The sequence below is a fragment of the Parambassis ranga genome, chromosome 13 (genome assembly GCF_900634625.1).
Source record: "Parambassis ranga chromosome 13, fParRan2.1, whole genome shotgun sequence".
In the NCBI taxonomy this organism is placed as follows: Eukaryota; Metazoa; Chordata; class Actinopteri; family Ambassidae; genus Parambassis; species Parambassis ranga.
Genome location: NC_041033.1, coordinates 18,142,304 through 18,162,055, shown reverse-complemented (window position 1 = coordinate 18,162,055; position 19,752 = coordinate 18,142,304). Strand labels below are relative to the sequence as shown.

Sequence of the window (19,752 nt, the reverse complement as noted above, 5' to 3'; positions counted from 1 at the left end):
AGAAACTGTCCAGTCCAATGTGTAGCCTATAAAACAGGAGTCAGCTGGAATGTGTGCTGCAGTTTTCACATGTGAAATCTCTGTATGACATGAGGCCCTAATGCCCTTCTGTTCTTGATCCATTGCAGGTATTATTACGTACTGCTTACCTAACAGTGACCTAAAAGTTAATACTGCTGGATAAAAACACAGGTATCACAGGAAAGTAGGTAATCCAGAGATGCCAAAAGAAGGTCATGTTATGCCTGCAGCTTATTGGATTTATATAAATATATTAAATTCAACTAAGAATGTTTAAAAATGTGAAATGTGAAGTTAAACTACTCAAGTATTTTTGACACTGTGTCAGGGTTTGTGATATTCACATGGAGAGTTTCTAGTTAATCATGATGTGGCAAAATAAACACAACAGCCCACTGGCAGTGCGACTGAAAGGAGACTTCAGACTAAAGCCAGTTTTTATAACAGGATTTGGGTTTACAGTGAACTTTGTGGCCTTTTCATTACTGTGCTTCTCATAAAAGAAGGAAATGCAAAAGGGGAATCCATCCATTCATCCAGTAGATACATAGTTATGCATACACAAAACCTTAAAAACACTATATTTAACTATAATAATTTAATTTAATTTAATTTAATTTAATTTAATTTAATTTAATTTAATGTTTTTACTTTGGCGAAATGATCATAAGCAATGGCCACTAGATGGCTCCACTCTGCTGTATGTATGTTTTTGCTGCGCCGTGCAGTAAACACTCCAGGCCGTTAGGGGACACCATTCACCGCTATGGTTAACTGTGGCCTTACGCTGTAGAGGAAGACGAGCTCGCTGTCCACATTCTGCGGCTTTTTCAGTTCAGTCTCTGGGTAGGTGGAAGACCGAAACCAGGAGGTGGAGTTCGCAGTGCTTCAGCTCCGCGGGACCAGGCATCTGCTGCAATGTTAACACAGAGTTGAGACTACAGATCTGCTGGCTCTGATATATGACAGGTAACTTTATTTTCAGTTAAAGAACGCCGTAACGTCCATGTAGTAACAATACAATACAACATAGCCTAGCTAAAACTACAATTCATGAGCGGTCAGTGTCTTGTGGTTAGCTAAACGTCTGCGAGGCTAATGCGCGTCTGTAGGAAATGTAGCGAGCCGACACCGAATTAACTTATCTGTAAAAACACAGAAGCATTTCTGTGGAGGTCTGTTATCTTCCCCCTTTTTAAATTACACTTTTATTTCCTAGTTCGCAAAAATGTTTAGCTAACTAGCTAGCTAGCCGAGACTTCTGAACACATAACCACAAAACGTAGACCGAACAGGCTGGTGTTACTATTCTTAATGTTGTCATTTTTCACCCTGAGGTGACAAGTGTTTACAAACATGCGGCGAAGAATCCCAAATCACAGCTAAACAGATAAAGGAAAGGGTTCAGTGGCTTCTTTAGCTAACCCCAGGTATTAGCAAGCTAACTATAAACTGTTGGTTCATTCAGGAAGAAGAATTACACTTGTGAAAGGATTTCTTTCTTTTTTTTCTTTTAGATAACTTACATCTGCTCATAGCCGGTTGGTTTAGTTTCCTCTCCCTGGGAAAGCTGTCATATGTCCCAAGGATCAACCCAGTTGCATAATTGCGTTGCATATTAATGATCCTGGACAGAACTGCTTATTATTTCTGCTGGAATTATCTTAAATATCAATGGGTTCTTCTGTTTCTTCCTCACAGCACTCACCAGCCATGGAGCTCCACAAATTGGTGACCTTGTGGATATTTTGTTTTTGTCTTGTTGGAGAAAGTTGGACTGAAAAACAAAGTTCATCAACAACAGACAGTCCGGGTGTTGATAATGGGGTGTCAGGTGAGTAATGAAACAGCAGTGTTCTGTGGTAAGATTTTTAAAGTCTATTTTCCTCTACCTGTTTAAGGACTGGCAGTTACAGAGTAGTACTGTTTGTGCCACATCTTTGTGATTGTGCAGTCACTAAATGTGGCCACGCTGAGAATAGTCCAGCTGGCATTTGCCATTAAGCTCTGTCCTCCAACATGGATCAAGCCACCTAGTCAAACAGGAGGTAATTGGTCTAATGTGCAGCGAGGTTTAGGAAGTTACTAGATTTTAACTAATTCTTAAGTTAAGTCATAAAATATGAAAACTAATGTTCAGAGAATTTGCTTCAGAACTCGAATGATCAAATATTAAATCATTATTATTAATATGTGTACAGAGTCTCTTCTGTTCTTCGTAGCATATTCCTGCAGGGACTTACTGCCATGAGTCACACATGTATTTTAGCAAGTACAGACATGCTGTGTGAGATTGCATGCTCCTTTTTAATGATAAATATCTTTGTAAGATGGTGTATCTTTGTGATTTTCTTAGTCCATGAAGTAATTTTACTGGTTGCATCTGTTGCTCATATGAGCCATTTACCACATACCACGCCTTAGAGTAACAGTTTGTGTCTGTTTAATAAATGTGTATAATTAGGTGGTTGTTATAATTTACTTAACTTATGCAGCTACTGGGCAAGAACTTGCTGCTACTGTCTTGCTCAGTTGGGCTCTTTTGGGTGTCTTGCTAACAGTGTGGTTAAATGAGAACTGCTGGGAAATTGTCCAACATGCTTTCACACATTTGTAAAAATGTGCTACACACGGTTTTACGATGACCGGTAGTCTCAACATGCCACAGTGTGTGATATGATTAATTTTTCCATGCAACAGTGATTTTTAAAACTTGGCAATTGTTATAAAGGCGACAACCAATAGAATCTGTTGCAGTAATGAGTTGGCCGAGTTGTGCAGTATATTCTTCATCTGCATGCAGGCTCACAGAATAGCTTGCGTAACCTGAGCTCTTAAATAAGGCAGGCTGACTGGTATGTAAATATCTTATCTTGTGTCTCCGGCGGTTTGCAAGCCAAATGAGAAAGAGGGCCAGGTTGGGTGTATGAGAGGGTTGCAGGTGGTAGACTTTTCACTAGGTTAACTGTCATTCTTTGTTTAACATGGAGAGAAAGCAATTGCCTTTGTGGCATGTGGCTTTGCAGGTTTGCTAAAGCTGAAGAGTTTGCACACCGTGGCTCAAAAATTAACTTCTCTCTATGAGGAAGTTTACGTTCAGCTTTCCAAGTTCTGGTTTAGTGGTTTCACTTGAGGCATATACAGTTTGCCAACAGCAAAAAAACTGCAGGCCCACTTCCATGGACTTAACATTTTTAGAATTTAATTTCTGTGAAGTTTCACTTCGATCATACGATGAGTCAATTAGTGGGAGGGGGAAACATAAATGCCTACAATTATTCCGCCACAGTTCTGTTAGTAATGCTTACTGCTGATAACATCCATTGAGATATATGGACCTGAGGACAAGAGGAAGTGAGTGTAATTTCCACACTTGTCGTTGTGAGGATGATTCAGGCAACATGAAAAACAGATCATACCCACACACTAACGGCTGAAAAGGTTGTGTGACTGACTGGAATTGGTCAATCTCTTTTTCTATATTTCTTCAGAAGTGTGTTCAAGATAAAAAAGAAAAATAACAAATACACTCAGAGCCAGGAAGTCTGCTGCTGTTTTATATTGGTGGGCAAAAGCAACTTCCTGCTTAACCCTGACCCTTATCTTCCTCTATTGTGGGTGTAATGCAGTGAAACAAAGCACACGTTGTTCTAATAATGCTTCTTATAAAACATAATTTAATGAGGGAAATACATCACTGAGGTACATTTTTTTTCAATCTATAACAGCATCTGGACCAAGATAGCAGCTGTAAATAAAATATAGAAACACAGCATATACCGAAGCTTTCGCTGTCCCCTTTTCAGTGAATTCTTCTTGTTGTCGCAGGTAGCACCTCGTGCTATTTGGCAACTCTTGTGTGTCTGCAGTACATACCAAAACTTGTTTCCTTTATTGGGAGTGGCAGCGTTATCTCTGATCTATGACTGAGGATTTGTGGTCCCTCAGGAAGCGGAGGGAACACTGTGGGCTGACAAATTCATAATTCATTCACACAGATATTCTATAATTATCTGTACATAAATGTTATTAATATTCACAATACACAGTATATTGGAATAGAAAACCCATCAATATTTAAGACTGACCCGCCTTGGTGCATGGCCTGTTGTTTGGTCTATAAACAGATCCAGATATATCTGACAGATGCAGACTTCTTGCTAACATCCCAGCATTGAGTAAAAGGCCTTATATAAACACAACGTTTGTCTGCAGCCAAAGAATTTTGCAGTTTAGTTATCTTTGCAAGCACCAGTGAGTTGCGTGAGGGCAGTCTGACGGGACTGTGAGCAGACCTTTTTGGCATTTGTGCAAAATAGCACACAATATTAAATGCAACGAACCATAGTTCAAAGGATTTGTTCAGGTCTACTTGTCTGGATGTCAAATTAAGTGCAACCTTTGTAAGTGATGTTAAGCATCATAATTGTAATTTTCGAGAGTGATTCAGTTCAGTAAAAACAGTCCAAGTATTTGTAGAAAAATGTGACAGTCAGTTGAGGAAAATGTTGACACGTGTACAGCTTGACTTGAAACAACTTTGTTTTCCCTCCAGATTTTTGTCGCATCGATGAGCCACTATGCAAGGATGAGAACGCCATCCTCAGCTTCGAGGCCATTCGTAGTATCCATAAACAGATGGATGATGACGCAAACGGCAACGTAGACGTGGTGGAGACAGACGGTGTAAGTACCAGCAGCATCATCATCAGCAGCAGCACTGTTAAAGGGAAGGTGTCTTAAGTCTGGCTGGCGCAGTCACAAAGTCTTCATCCAGCCTGAAGAGGCTTACGGACATCATTACTGATGTCCTGTCATCTGATACGTCACTGGATTTATCACATTAAACACTGACATCATGGGCAGGATTATGCTTGTAGCTCTTTTTTTCTAACATCCTTGGTCCAGATTGTGGCCTTGAGTTGACTTTTGATGGAGCTTCTTTCCATTTTGTGGACACTTGGCATGCAGTTACCCTTAACGCAGAGAATGAGTTGACCACTCGTGTCTGCAGTGGTTTTTATACCATGAAGCAGAAAGCTCAGAATCATTAGGAGAACTTCAGGACAGTGTTCCTGTTTCCTTTTGTTGCACAGTGATTAAATAAAGGGGGCAGTTTATCTGCATCAGTATAAAGTCCTGTCAGTTTTCCTGGGAATATATTTTGTGCAGTTTTTTTTACCTGTAGCACAGACGGGTTCTCGCTCTCCACTGTAGTAAATCTTCCCACACAATTTTATCAAGAAAGGAAGGCATCATCGCTTATTACTGTCTTTCACCCATGTTGTATGACTCAGCTTATGTGGGAATGGTAGGTGTTACTCAGGGTTTATTTAGAAAAAAGAAAACCTACAATCTAGTGGGCATTCAGCACAGTGTGGTTCCATAGGCCAGAGCTCTGACAGTTACTTTTACAGTAGGTAAAAGAATGAAACCCATTGTATTATCCTGGTTTAATTTATGTTTAATAAGTATGCAGAGTTCTCATTTTAATACAGAAATATTCTATATACTTATTTTGTCAGAAGGAGCTCACCAACCTATCAATGGCTGGCAAATACTACAAATAAATTCCCCCTAAAATGAACATTAACTGTTCAAACCAAGCAGAGATGAGCTTTAATATACACATTTGAAAAAGGGTAGCCCATTCTTTACTGCCAGAAACTGTAAAAACAAAATAGTAATTTTAACTTCAAAGTTTCTGTGGTCCTTGAATGCATCTTGTGAAAGCTTGCGCAACTAGGAATCCATCAGCAGCTGTTGCGTGTAATCTTTTCCCAGGCTTTCTAAGTTTAATGTGTAGATGTTTTTCCTATTATTTAAATATAGTTTTGGCAAGTACATAACTGATTATTCACACGTGGCTGCACTAAAAAAAGCACAGTGAAATATACAGGAAGTATTCGTTTTTGCCTGAGTGTCACAGTGTGGCTTTTAGCTGCTGGTGATCAGCACAAGTGATGTCATAATGGTTATTATCCAGAGTCAGGAGGGCGTTCTGGGCTGCTCTGCTCTATTAAACAGTGAGTGGAATATTTTTTAAGTCATGTTTCAGTTATTTATTGAGTTTTATATTACTTTCACAGTGAGTATGGCAGATACACACACACACAAGCCACAATAACTGCGTTTCTTACTTTTATGAGGGTTGTAAAGATCACAGCAGTGATTGGTCACAGTGCTCACAGTAAATTCAACCCTCAATACCATTACAACGTGTGGCCTTTGTGGTCCAGCTTTTTCATTCAATGAAGCCCACACTCAGTCTGACTGTTCAATTTGTACATATTTACTACAGTATTACATCACAACATTAGGTTCCTGAATTAGGAGGAACAGAAACCAAGAGTTTGTTACTACTTTCATTACTGAAAATGTCCTTATTTTCTTACAGTTCCTGAGAGAAGACTTAAACTACCATGACCCTAAAGCCAAGCACAACAGCTTTCACGGGGATGACCAGTTTATCAGTGTGGAGGACCTGTGGAATGCATGGAGGGGCTCTGAAGGTAGTGCACCGAGGCTACTTTTTTCCCCTAAAGGGAAGCAGTGGCTGCACAAACAGGCTTTTCTTAGTATTTATGAGTCTGAGTTGCGGAATGAAAATCTTGTTTTGCACATTATGTCTACCATCCTCTACCAGTACTGACTGTTTGTTAGTGTACTGATAACTCAAATGTCTTTCTAGGAGTTGTTGAGTGTTCTTTCTTTTGTGTTAGATCAGCCTGCATGTCAGACACAGTGCAGTCTACTTATCAGCTGCAGTCAGTGACAGAGTAGACATCATTGAGCCTGTCAGCAGAAAAGTCACATCCACACTCACACTTCCTTCTGACTATCTGTCTGGCTATCGTGTACTTACTGAGAGCATGTTTCATGAGCTGTGCTGTATCTGGCACTCATGTCTGTTCACACCCTTTTTTCCTCTGGCTGCTTTTATTCCCTCTTTTTTTTCTGCTCGCAGCGCAGACTTACCCTGCATTGCAGTTTCTTGACAAGGCTCAGGGGGTTTTCAGCCAGGAAATGGGGTTTTTGTCAAGAGAGCAACACATTAACACAGGCAACCCACACTAACACATTAACACAGGCAACCCACACTAACACGTTAACACAGGCAACGGCTGACTGCCTGCCCGCAGGTGGGGAGTTCATATATTTCTACTTCTCCCATTATTACTGTGGGCAAGACACTGTGTGTTATGTAATGGTGTAGCTCATATCACACAGTCATATAACACACCTTTTGTCAAGCTGTATATACATCCGAGTTAAATATGTTGCAATAGTGTCACACTGGTTTAAAATTTAAACATTTCTGACCAGCAGAATAGACAGAAAAAGCACTTTAGAGGACATTTGTGTCTGTTCTAACTTTTCTGTTTGCTAACTCTGCATTGTTTGCTGACTACTTTCTGTAGGCATGTTGTTGCCTGTGTTGTGAAGCTGATTTATTAGGGGAGAAAAAAACTGTTGCTATTTGCTTGAAGCACTTAACTTGACACACTGCATGCATTTTGCTAAGTTTGTTGGCATAGGCGTGTGGGTTAACTACTAACTTTGAACCCTTTTTGCCTCTTGCCCCCAGTGTATAATTGGACAGTGGATAAGGTGGTGGAATGGCTCATCACCTACGTAGAACTTCCGCAGTATGTGGACGCTTTTCGGAAGATGAGTTTCAATGGAAGTTCTATGGCAAGGTAAGAAAATTGATGAAGTATGTGGGTTTTTTCCAAACAAAGAAATCACAATTAACATATCCAGCAACCATTACTACTTCCTGGATTTGTAGAAGACTTTTGAAGGGATCACATTACACTAAGCTTAAAATGGATTGCAGCCTTTGCTCTTTCTTCCTATTTCCTGCAAAATGAGAATGTGTCTGTTCTCTCTCAGGCTTGCTGTAAAGAACACCACACTGACACTCTCTATTCTGAAGATTTTGGATCGCAGCCATGTGCAAAAGTTGCAGCTCAAAGCTTTGGACACCGTACTCTTTGGAGCACCCCTGAGTATGTAACATTCCTTTTATGATTTCTCTGGCACCACTGATCTATACTTGCATCAAGGATTTTCAGTTCCAGACCAGGTGGTCACATTTGGCATCTTAAAACTGCTACACTCAGAAACCAGATGCCAAGTTACAGCGTATGGCTTTTTACTCTGCTTCCCACAAAGAGTCTGATTTGGAGATGAGGTGCCATCTGTCACTAGGGGACCTCTGGTGATTTGTAAATAATTGTGGAGGCTGTTTGTGGTGTTAATCTGTGCAACCCTGCCACGTCAGTACACTCAAGGCTGTGTTTTTTATGTAACTTCAGTAGATTTATGTCCCTAATGAGCGTGGGAACCTCTTCTAAAAAACAAAACAAAAAAGCTCCAGAATAACACAAACTTAACAGAAAATGAGATAGATAATATGCATTTTAGGTAAAACACAGACACTGGGGGAGTTATTTCAGAATCCTTGGGCAATAGGGGTTTTGTCCTTGCATTGGTGGTCTTAACATAAAAGTGTGTTAGCAAACAAAACTTAGTCCTTGTTAAATAACAATTATCCAAAATGATCTGTTTCTGGAACTGAAAATTCAAAGAGTTTCCCCCAACTAAAGTAATTAACTAAACATGTCTACCTCCTTAACAGAAACATGAATTTGTTGCAGAAAGAATAATACTGTAAAGGAGTTCATATGAACAGCCGCCAACACCCTGACTGCTGTTGCCTGCTGCTGCTGTTTTCATCAGCTCTTTGCCCTGTCATATGTTGATAGTCATTCATTCACTCACTCTCTCATTCATTTACATCGTGACTCATTTTCTTGCTCAACGTTTGACATGCAATAAGATCCTGTATCCATGTCAGAGAGTGAGGAAGGGGGTAACCACACTGATCCATATTCCAGACACACCCCTCTGCGTACTGAGACCAATAAACATACTGCTCATCCTCTTCCTTGGCTCCTTCACCATCACAGCTGCAATTCTGCCTTCACAGATTTTAGGTGTTTATTGTGGCTCACTCTCTAACTAAACATACCTCCAGACAGTCACGTCAAATTTGGATTTTCTTTTAAAATGTACTGTTGACAGTGGAGACCATGCTCCAAGATCGATATTATTGAATTTATGTTTACACAAAATGGTACATTTTGTATTCTGAAGATCAGTTTAGATGATAAAAGAAGTTGATGGGTGCATACTTTAATCAGGAGTATTATTGAGATCACATATATTAAGCAGCTGTTAAAGAAAGAACAAAATACTTAAGCCTTATAGCAAACAGGCATCTGACTTAAAAAGAAACAACTCCACAGGGGAACAGTGTGTAGTGGTCTGTGTCTGGCATGTGTCATTGAGAAACCGTTTTGTTAGAATCACGCCAAAGGGAAGACATTAGCGAGGGATGTCTGGCTTTGACAGCCTCTCAAAGCCAGGGGCAGGGCGTCCCTCTGAATGTGTGACAGACTGTATCAGGCAGCAGCATTTTAAGACACACTTCACAATAGGCTGAGCTAAATATAGGGGACAGTTGTATAATAATTAACCCAAGTACATTTGGGTCCAGTTATTTCCAGTGTTGTGCTTAATTAAAAATAACTTAATGCCCCCTCTCTGTTTTCCTCAGAGTGATTGTTCACTGTATGTAACAATGAATAGACCAGCAGGAGAGCCGCATTAGGAAGTTATTTCATAGCATCACAGACCTAATGCTTGGTATTTGTGTGATTATATTATTTATTTGTCTCCTAAGTCACAGTGCACACCAGGACAAATGTACCTCGTTCATTTATACCCTCATTTTGGACTCTTTGTGATTAGGGTGTAATGATCTGTGTGCAGCAGCCAAGCACACGTCCTGTAGTGCAATCATGTTGATCTTAGAAATATGAAGAGATCATTTGTGGTTTTTCTAGGCACAGCTAGTTCCCCCCAACTCTTGATGAACCTGTGTTTGATCTGGACTATATAAGCAAGTCTACGGGAATATACACAGCTCCCCTGAAAGATCATTTAGCACAAGCTGGAGACTTAAACATGTGTCTTACAAGAACATTTGTCAACAGCAGAAATGTGTTTGTAATGGTGTTTCTAGGTGGCATGTCTTCCTAATATGAAGGGGAAAAAAGGCACTGACTTTTTCACTTACTTCCTTTTGACTCACTCCAGGAAGTTGAAGTCACACCCCCACGCAGGTTTTGTAAGAAAAACTTGCCTCATTGTGTAGCTTGCAAGGCTAAAATATAGGCCATTTGGCAGTTGTTGCATGGCTGCTGGTTGACTGACTTGTTAAAGAACAAAGGAACTTTTGTGTTTTTTTTTTTTATGTTTTATTTTAAGAGATCCTTTAGATATATCTTTGGATGAAAGTTGTTCTAAATTGATCTAAGGTGTCTCACAAACGATGTAGTTTGTTTTTTGAAATCTGCTGTGACTGCATATGCTCATTGTTATTCAGATAAATGGCAGCTACAGTGCCTCGTGTGGGCTATGATGTTATAGTTGCCCTTGTTTGATTTTTCTGTGCATGATTGTTAGCATTTGTTAGCAGACTGAAATAGGCTGTGCTAAGCTGTCATCCTGGTCTGTTGCACTGGGCCTCTCTCACCGCAACCTGAACTTGCGCTACTGACTCTTCTATTTGTGTCCCTCTACAACACTTGCACTATGACTGGGCTGCGTTCAAGCTTCACACCATATCTTTGTGAAGCTTGCTTGTTGTTAGACCTGATCCTGTGAACTTGATTTACTGTATATTGCCTGGCTATGATGCATCTCTGAGTTTAGCTCATGTTTATTGCCTTACTAAATGAATCTGTTTTTCTCTTTCTGTCAGTGAACAGACACAACCACTTGAAGGACTTCATGCTGGTGGTATCAATAGTCATAGGAATGGGTGGCTGCTGGTTTGCCTATATCCAGAACCGCTACTCTAAGGACCACATGAAGAAGATGATGAAAGACCTGGAGGGCCTGCAGAGAGCTGAGCAGAGTCTGCATGACCTACAAAAGAAGTGAGGGTTTTTCCCACCACAATATTTGACTTCACATGGAGTTAATAAAATGCAAAATACATTTATACTATACCTTAACCTGCCTTTTACACAGACTAATATTAATCTGATTCAGTCAAACTTAAAATTCTTTTAAACATAAATGTTTGAGTCAACTTTGTATATCTTTATCATCTTTTTAGATGCTTTATAGGGGTAGGATAGAGCAATTTATGACTTAATAATGTTCTAGCTGACCTAAACGGATTATTGCTGTAATGTATTATGCGCCCAAACCATTAGGCTACTTTAGGACCTCCTTTATATAGACTTCTTAAGGCAAAAAGCAAAAACGAATGAACAAATATGTTTTGAGTCAGTGACTGAATTCATTAAATCCATTCTTAACTCTCTGGATGAATGCAGAACACTTTGCTTTGAGCCGTGATGATCAAAGCGGGGGGCATAATTGGTTTATCATTTGTTTTTTTTTTTAAACACTAGCAGATGAGGGCTGATCTCACTAACAAATGCTGCTGTATCATTGTGGGTAGGTCAGCTTCTAGAAGTGACTATAAAATCACAGGATAGTACATTTATCTTCTCCATTTATTCCATTTATTTATTCTTGCTGCATTTATTGATAAGCACTTAAGTATCTTTAGTTTGCCTATGGCCTTAACCTTATCTTATATGTTGTGAGGGAACAAATGTGGGTAAATGGGTGATGTCAACTATCATGGTATTTGGTATTTTCTGGCCATCAAGCAGTTGCAGCCTTTGTGGGTTAAAGTTTCTGATGAGCCAATGCACATAAGCACCTGGCTGTCTCAGATGGTATAATTGAAAGTTCCTGTACAAAGAGAAATCTTAACTATTTTAGTCCTGGTAATACTTCAAGGAATGCCTAGAATGTGCTTTTAAGCGTGCAGTGTGTCCACTTATTCCTTTAAAGGATACTCAGCTGTGTGTTTCTTACACTGGTCAGAGTTTATTGAGGACGCTGGGATTGTGCAACCAAAATATCTCTATTGAAGAACAATTTAATAACAGTTCAGTGGGGTTTTACATTTAGCAGTACATAGACAGAGGACAAGAATTTTAATAGACACCTGCATGGCACCATGAAGTCTAGAAGAGGGAAAGAGACTGACAATTGGTGCTCCACTAAAATGTTTTAATATTTTTTTAATCAGGTGTGAGAGAGTTTAACCTCTGGGAATGTCATGTTTTGTTAGATTAAAAACTGGAGATCATCTCAGGCAAGCTATCCGCCCTCAGGAAGGAGAAATGACAGTGGTTGCCACATGACTGCATGACATTCCTGCCTTGATGCTTTAGGACTTTGAACAGAGGGAGAGAGGCAACTAGTTTTACGCTTGCTACCCTTATTATCAGCTGGCTGTGTAGGACACATGTTTTTGTAACATGAGTGTCTGCTACGAAAGATAGACCCATACCTCCTTTGTGTGTGTATTATGTGTAACCACAATGAGATGTAATATGGGAGGTGAAAGTGATTTTGTGGGATCTGCCAGCAGAGCAGACTGACCGCTGCAGCGGGGGACAAATAAGTCAGGTCAAATTCTGTCTGATTAACTGCCAGGTTAATCTGTGTGTTCTTGCCTCTGTGGGTTTTATACTTTGATCACTTGTAACACATATGCCACTACCAACTTTGAAGAGGGCTTTAATGTACCTGACTTGCTAAGCTATAATTTCTCATACTTACTTCTTCTCTGCAGATCAAACCAGGGAGCCTTTTTTTAAATACTAAGAGTCAGCAAGTGCAGACATTGTTCAGCATGCAGCACAAGTATTCAGACTTACCATAGCTGCTTGTAATACCTTGTTCGTTATTTGGGGCAGTGTTGTGGTGCTTCACATAAAGAACTTTATCCAGTGCAGAGGCTGCATTCTGCTCATGTCCCTGAGTTATTTGTTCAGCATTGCAGTATAATTTAAAAATGTTGTGCAGCTGCTTTTGCAGCTAATCTGCGGTAGGCAAGAGCACAGAGATGGGCCGAACAAACCAAATGCACTATGTCAGTAGAAGAACAATTTTGGAGATTCTACTGGCAAAAACAAGTTACTACAATCTCAAAATTCTGCTACATGTATTGCAGCCTTTACAGGCATGTTGGAGTTCATATTATATTGTGTAGTGACCAGCAGAAAGAGACCTTCATCTTGCTGAGGGTATGATTCTAAGGCTGGGAGAGAGAGAAAAACAGAAGTATGTCCTCTGTCTGGAGCTGTGCCTTTCTTCCTGATCCCTGCTGCCAGCTGCACTCTTTCCATACCTTCAAGCAGATCCTGTGGTGGTATCAAGTAGCCCAGACATGGCTCCCTTGTAGGGAGACAGTGGGAGGAAGCTTTGACAAGAGCTGGATTTCCTGGGTGCCTTTTCCAGGACAGATTGACCCAGTCCCTGCCTCGCTGCTGGGTGATGGTGTTAAGCATGACTGCCTAATATGTCAGCTCCCCCATTTCACCTACATTTGGATTTGTGTGGCATGCTGACACATGGCGTCCTGAAAAAAATCACTGGCGACAGGGAAGACGACGCCTTTATTTGTCAAGTTTACAATGAATAATGATGTAATACAATTTTCCTGTAGAGTCTGTGGCGGCACGGAGTCTGTGTCATGTGAGTGCTGTAGTAGTCCTCCGGAACAGCGTTTAGTCTTGACATTGTAGCTGTGCCAGTGCTTTAAAATTTAAGCTAGAGAATGGCAGAGGTCAGGGTGGAAAGCCCACTGCCCACTGGCCACATTTTCCATAGCTAGTGGACTGGATCAACTTTCATTTCTCTGCTCTATTTGCCATTGTGTTCAGCCTAACAGGAGGAAAGTGCTGCTCCCTAGTGACTGAAAGGAGGTGTTACCTCAGTCCCTTATATGCTACAAAAACATTAAAAGAAAAGTTTTAAGGCTGAATTTGTTTTGTGTGACAATGTGGTACTCGTATAATGCCACACACCTCCATTTGAATAATTGAATAACAACCTGAATCCACAATTTTGCATGCTAACAACTTTTATTAGATACTATAAGTATTAAATTATAATACCTTCAGTCGGAGGCCAGCTTTTTACAGTCTAAACAGAAATAATTATATCATGAGTTTGATGAGACTTGTCTAAAAATATTCCACCAACACATATGTTCTCCTGGTTACTACAGGAGCACTGGGTAAAACACTGTACTGGTCTAAAGTTACACACTGACAGCTGTTGCCATTCCTGGCTCTGCACCCTCTTGATGTTAGTTTATTGTGAGCTGCCTAGCAGCTGACCACATGGCCCTTTGCTTTCTACATGATAGCCATTGTTTCCGGTGATGCACAACTGATGAAGTGCCTACATTCCACACATACATGGCACTCACATGCTTACACGGAATGTCTGCCAATTGGAAAATGAAACTGGCACCAAGTAGGCTAAGTCTCTTTGCATGGCTCTAATGAGAAGCCTCCAGTGTTTTACTTCAAAGACAAAATGACGTCTAACTGTTTATCCCCATCTCTCACACCCTGTCCTCAGGCTGCAGATTGCCCAGGAGGAGCACCGCACAGTGGAAGTGGAGAAGGTTAACCTGGAGCAGAAGCTGAGGGATGAAATAAATACAGCCAAGCAGGAGGCTCAGCGTCTGAGAGAGCTGCGTGAAGGCACAGAGAATGAACTGAGCCGCCAAAAGTATGCCGAAGAAGAGCTAGAACAGGTACCGACCAATGACTGCTCGGTTAAATGTATTTAAACACAAAGATATGGCAGTAAAACAGACAGAATCCGAATTATATAAACTTCCAAGGTTGCAGCTACACAGTATGTTTAGGTTTATCACATTCACGTCCGCTTTTGTATAAATACACCCACTAGAGTCTTTGTCCTCTGGGAATTTGGCAGGAACAGCACAGTCCACACATGAAGACAAAAAACATCAATATTTGCTTGAAGGATTATCAGACCTTTGTGTCACAGTGTTTGTCTCGTTCATAAGCACAGGGATAAACTGGAACCAGGCAGGGCTTCAGTTTCCATGTAGCTGCAGGCCATTTGAGAGGAACTTCAGTGGTGTGCAGCATGGCCAGCAAACACTTACTCAACTTCTATATTCAGAAAGCTTGACCTAAGACATAACTATAAGTGTTTTTTAATTTAACTTTTAAGAATGTAAGATTGAAAAATCCAAGGATTTTATAGGACTTATCTGTTTATTAAAATGTAAAAAAAAAAGCCTGTAACTTGCTGCAGGTGCGCATGGCATTGAAGAAAGCAGAGAAGGAATTGGAGTCACGGAGTAGCTGGTCACCACCTGAGTCTTTGCAGAAGTGGCTGCAGCTCACCCATGAGGTGGAAGTGCAGTACTACAACATCAAGAAGCAAAACGCTGAACGGCAGCTCCTGTTGGCCAAAGAAGGGGTAAGAACGCAAACATGTCTGCCTAAAATGTAGAAGAGGAAGGAAGTTTATCTAATGTTGGCTAACTTACAGGCTGAGAAGATAAAGAAAAAAAGGAACACACTCTTTGGGACTTTCCATGTGGCTCACAGCTCCTCTCTTGATGATGTGGACCACAAAATATTAGCAGCAAAGTAAGTTAAACTCTGTTATAAGTCAGATTTGGATCTCTACTGTCTTCATACAGCACGACTGTGTGCTAAGTTTCCTCCTCTGTTACAGACAGGCCCTCGGCGAGGTGACCGCTGCTCTGCGCGAGAGGCTGCATCGCTGGCAGCAGATAGAGATCCTCACAGGTTTCACCATCGTCAACAACCCGGGCCTGCCCTCCCTGGCCTCAGCCCTCAACCTGGATGCCAGCTTCATGGGCGGCAGAGCTACACCTCAGCACTTCATCATGTCAGACGACATGGACGACCTGGACGAGGATATCATGCCTGGAACTCTGCAATGTAAGAGTTCAGTCGAGTCTGTCGGTTCTTCAGTGGGGATTAGCAAACGAATCCCTAAACACTCCAAGGCCCTGCTGGGAAAATCCAAAAATCAGCCCACATGAGAATTTGGACCTTTTAGTGCTACCTTTGCCAGAATTCGTCATTGGGACCTCCGTGCTGAAGGAGGCAGTGAGGGCTAAACATGTCTGTGATTGAATAAGTGTTGTTGTGCATATGTATAATGTAAAATCACACAGTTGTTTTGTTCTTTTACACACAGTTCCAGCTGACTGCCTTTTTTGTTAATTGTTCTCATTTTTGATACGAGTGTTTACTTGACTTTCAGCCAGTTCTCGAGACTGAAGAATCATCTGTGACTCCTGGAAATTGAACTGTCAAGAAAAATATACTTCTTAAAGTGAATCCGTTTTTGTGTAGATGTATTTGTAGTGGTTGTGTCCTAATATCTGCTACAGACACCAGCTTTAACGCAAAAGGAAGTACACAGTCAGTGCACGTTAATTCGGCTTAATGGTAATTAATTATTTTCACTTTGGACGATTCAGGTAAACACATCTCATACATGTTTATCTCATCCAGAAATCCACCATGCTGTTCTGTAGTTATGCTGTTACATAATATATTTGACCTGCTGCAATGACAAAATTTGACACATTAGGCTTTTGACTAACTGGAGGTGGAAGGTCAGAAACCGTTTGCAGCTGCGATAGTGAGTGAGTCGTTTAATCAACATTAATTACACTCCCTGTCTCGTCCCCCCTCTCTCTTCCTCCACCTCCACCACCACCCTCTTCTCTGGCATTTTGGCTCCCACTGCTGTCTCATTGGCCTAACTACAGATGGCAACCGACTGTTGGAACGGCGAGCCAGTGACCTGTGGTCCGTTGGTTCGGACTGTCAGCCCGTGTGGAAATATCCTGGTTGGCCATTTATTCATGCCCCAGTTCAGCCCTCAGTCTGGCACCCCTTTCTCTCCCCCCTTGCCTTAAAGCCACACTTAGTTTTAATACGTTTTTTTTTAACTCACCGCAGATGGACACAGCTGATAAGGAAACAAAAAACAACTCCATGCTGTGTTCATCTAAAAACACACCAGACCTTGTCTTAGTTGCTTGCTTGCACACGTACTCCCTCCTAAATGTTGTTCCCCCTCAGTGCACCCTGTGTTCTTCCCACTCTTATTTCTAAACAGGAGCTTCTTCCTTTTGATTTCCGTCTTTATAATATAAAAACAATAACTGCATATTGAATATTTTTCCTTGTTAAACAGAGAGATAAAACAGATGTTGGGATATTATTGGAATTTGTTAATGATTAACGGTTCAAATGTTGTTTTTGAGACTTCACGTGTCCCAGCATCTGACTGTCTCTCCTCTGATCCCCCTTTGCCTTTTCCATCAGACTGCATTTCATGAGTTGTTGTTAATAATACTGTTTTTGTGCCAACAGCTCCCAGCATGATGTCCCTGCGCCAACGCCACATTGACCCCCAGCTGGCCATGGGCTCCCAGAGGTTGGTAGAGAGTTGCCACTTGGCAGGGCAGCAGGGAGAGGGAACTCCTTACCTGCCCAGGTCTAGGGCCACCCTCAGACAGTCACGCAGCCACTCGTTTGGGCAGCTGGAGTGTCTTCCCCTGCCGCCTCTGTCCTCAGCCGTTTCCCACCCGTCCATCATCTGCGCTTCAAACCCAAACCCTCAGTCCTTTTCATCCTTGTCTGCTTCCTCCTCCTGCTTGCCCAGCTCTGTGGGTGGCAGTGGTGCCCCTCATTCCTCCCATATACATCATACTTCTTTCCAGCCCATGGACCCCATTCCTGATTTGTCAGATGTCTCCAAAGTACCCCCGTGCATCGACAGTTTCGGGTACCCATTTCTCTCCACACACATCGCATGTGCGTGGGTGTTGTTTTTTCACCACCTGCTGCCATTTCATTTTGTAACACGTGTTATGGTGTAGATACCGCCATCAATTTATCTCATATTTTCATCTAATGTTTGCCACACTTTTTTTTCTTCATTTTGCTCTCACATCATTGCATCTGATCTGTCACAGAGTCTTTGCATTTACTCTTTCAGCCTCTCCATGTTTGCAGTGTTCTTTGCTTGCTCATCTAACAAGTGTGGATTTCCAGCTTCCAGACTGTGCCCAGCATGTCTATGGCTTATGCAGGCATGTGGTGTAGACAGTCCAAGCATGCATTGTTTTTTTTTTTTTTTTAAAGAGATCTCTCTTAGATTTCATTTTTTTCTAATATTCTGCGTTTCTTTCCTCTACAGGGACCTGAATCGCTCCGACTCTGACTCCTCCCTGTCACTTTCCCAAGTTGGTGATCGGCTGTCTGCCTACAGCTCCAAAGGCCTCCTTATCAAGCCCACCTCTCTCATGCACGGCCTGTCCAGCCGGGCAGAAGATGCCCTCTCACTGCATGCTCACACCCCCAATGGAGGGAACCGCATTTATGAGGGGGTTGCTGCTGAGCCTCTGTCTGACAGCCCCATACTCATGAAGAAGGTGTATGGCATGGAGAAGTCCCCCAGCCTGGCGGAGATCAACAGCCTGTCGGAGTCGTCCCGCTCCCTCAGCCCGAACTCCACCGAACCCGACACACCATCGCCGACAGGGGCCGTGGTGGTGAAAGGCGCCACCCGCATCCCTCAGCTGTCCTCCAAGAAGAGCCCTCTGGAGGAAGACAGCGGCTCAACGGGAGAAGACACAGATTCCACTGCCAGCCGCAAGAAACACACCTTCAAGATCTTCAAGAAACAGAAGAAATAAGTGCTACATGAACTACAGGCTGTCAAACCTGACTGACTGTTTTCTTGTCTGGCCTGTTTTTGGGGTTCATCAATGGTCAAACGATGGCACAATTTGTTGCCATTGCATCTTTTTGTGGGTTACAATGCCTGCTGTGAGAGACTGTGGGAGCAAGCAGCTGTTCAGCTTTCTCTGCTTATTTGGTCAATGTTGAATATACTGTATGTGGGGGGAGCGGGTAGGTTTGTATATTGGAATGTAAAGTATTATTTATTATGCAGGAAGTCGTGCCAGTCTGAAAGGGAAACGTGTCTCCCACTTGGTTTTTCTTTCTTGTTCTACAATCTATAACATTTTGCATGTCTTCACTTTTGTTTGACTGAAACTAGAATGCTCTTAGTGTTTGCTTGGTTCTTGTCGTTAACCTGCTTAAACAACAGTTGATGTTTCTTTATTACTACCTAGCCGCCTAGCCTACAAATCCAAAGTGAATGCGCTCTCCTTTGTTATTTTACACTTTGTTTTTATTGATGGGTACAATATGTTTTTCTGTCTTTTGTTGTCGATGGCAGAGAAAATGACACATTCAGGGGAACTTTAAACAGAACAGCAGCAGTAGAATGCTCTGGTGACTTGTCATAATCCCTACAAGTGAAACTAAAAGTTGACATTTGTTGCTAGTTGAAATATTTTATGCTAAGAGGTAAATTGGAAAAAGACAATTTTAGTGTGACATTTTATGGGTTATATAGTGCATGTGAGGCTTCTGTCTCTGCTGAAATTAGCCACGATCTCACTGGACCAGGAAGGGTATAAAAATCCTGGCTCATAGTGTCCAGCTTTAATGTTGGGATATTATTTATTGGGCAAAAATCACCAAAATCCATTCTTAACAAAATGTGTTTATCATACCAAGAAATGTAACCTTATATGACTGAAAGTTTCTTTAATTTATAAATTGGGATACACCTTACCGTACTAGCTTTGTACACGGTAGAAACATAAACCTCTGTGTGTTTGTTTTTCAAAGACTAGCTTCTTGAACAGGTGCACGTACTGTCCTTTTT

General features: G+C 41.5%; 1 protein-coding gene across 5 annotated transcripts; it reads left to right on the top strand.

Annotated features, from left to right (window-relative positions):
- Positions 1 to 854: 854 nt before the first annotated feature.
- Positions 855 to 19,658, top strand: stim1a (stromal interaction molecule 1a). 5 transcript variants are annotated; one of them, XM_028418928.1, is made up of 14 exons: positions 855 to 990; positions 1,723 to 1,855; positions 4,577 to 4,707; positions 6,419 to 6,533; positions 7,610 to 7,721; positions 7,918 to 8,033; positions 10,856 to 11,033; positions 14,557 to 14,734; positions 15,268 to 15,435; positions 15,508 to 15,608; positions 15,697 to 15,926; positions 16,769 to 16,849; positions 17,379 to 17,442; positions 18,208 to 19,658. In XM_028418928.1, the coding sequence occupies exons 2-14, from the start codon at positions 1,735 to 1,737 to the stop codon at positions 18,704 to 18,706; spliced, it is 2,094 nt and encodes a 697-aa protein (XP_028274729.1). In that variant the 5' UTR covers positions 855 to 990; positions 1,723 to 1,734; the 3' UTR covers positions 18,707 to 19,658. The 5 variants fall into 5 exon arrangements, with proteins under 5 accessions (XP_028274729.1, XP_028274726.1, XP_028274731.1 ...); XM_028418925.1 differs by having other exon boundaries at positions 17,379 to 17,793; positions 18,208 to 18,706; XM_028418930.1 differs by lacking the exon at positions 16,769 to 16,849 and having other exon boundaries at positions 18,208 to 18,706.
- The last annotated feature ends 94 nt before the right edge of the window (positions 19,659 to 19,752 follow it).

Excerpts from the sequence above, each read along its gene's own strand:
- stim1a (XM_028418925.1), top strand. The coding sequence starts at position 1,735 with ATGGAGCTCCACAAATTGGTGACCTTGTGGATATTTTGTTTTTGTCTT. Across the intron at positions 8,034-10,855 it reads ACTCTTTGGAGCACCCCTGA|TGAACAGACACAACCACTTG; the intron begins GTATGTAACATT and ends TCTTTCTGTCAG. Across the intron at positions 15,609-15,696 it reads CACAAAATATTAGCAGCAAA|ACAGGCCCTCGGCGAGGTGA; the intron begins GTAAGTTAAACT and ends CCTCTGTTACAG.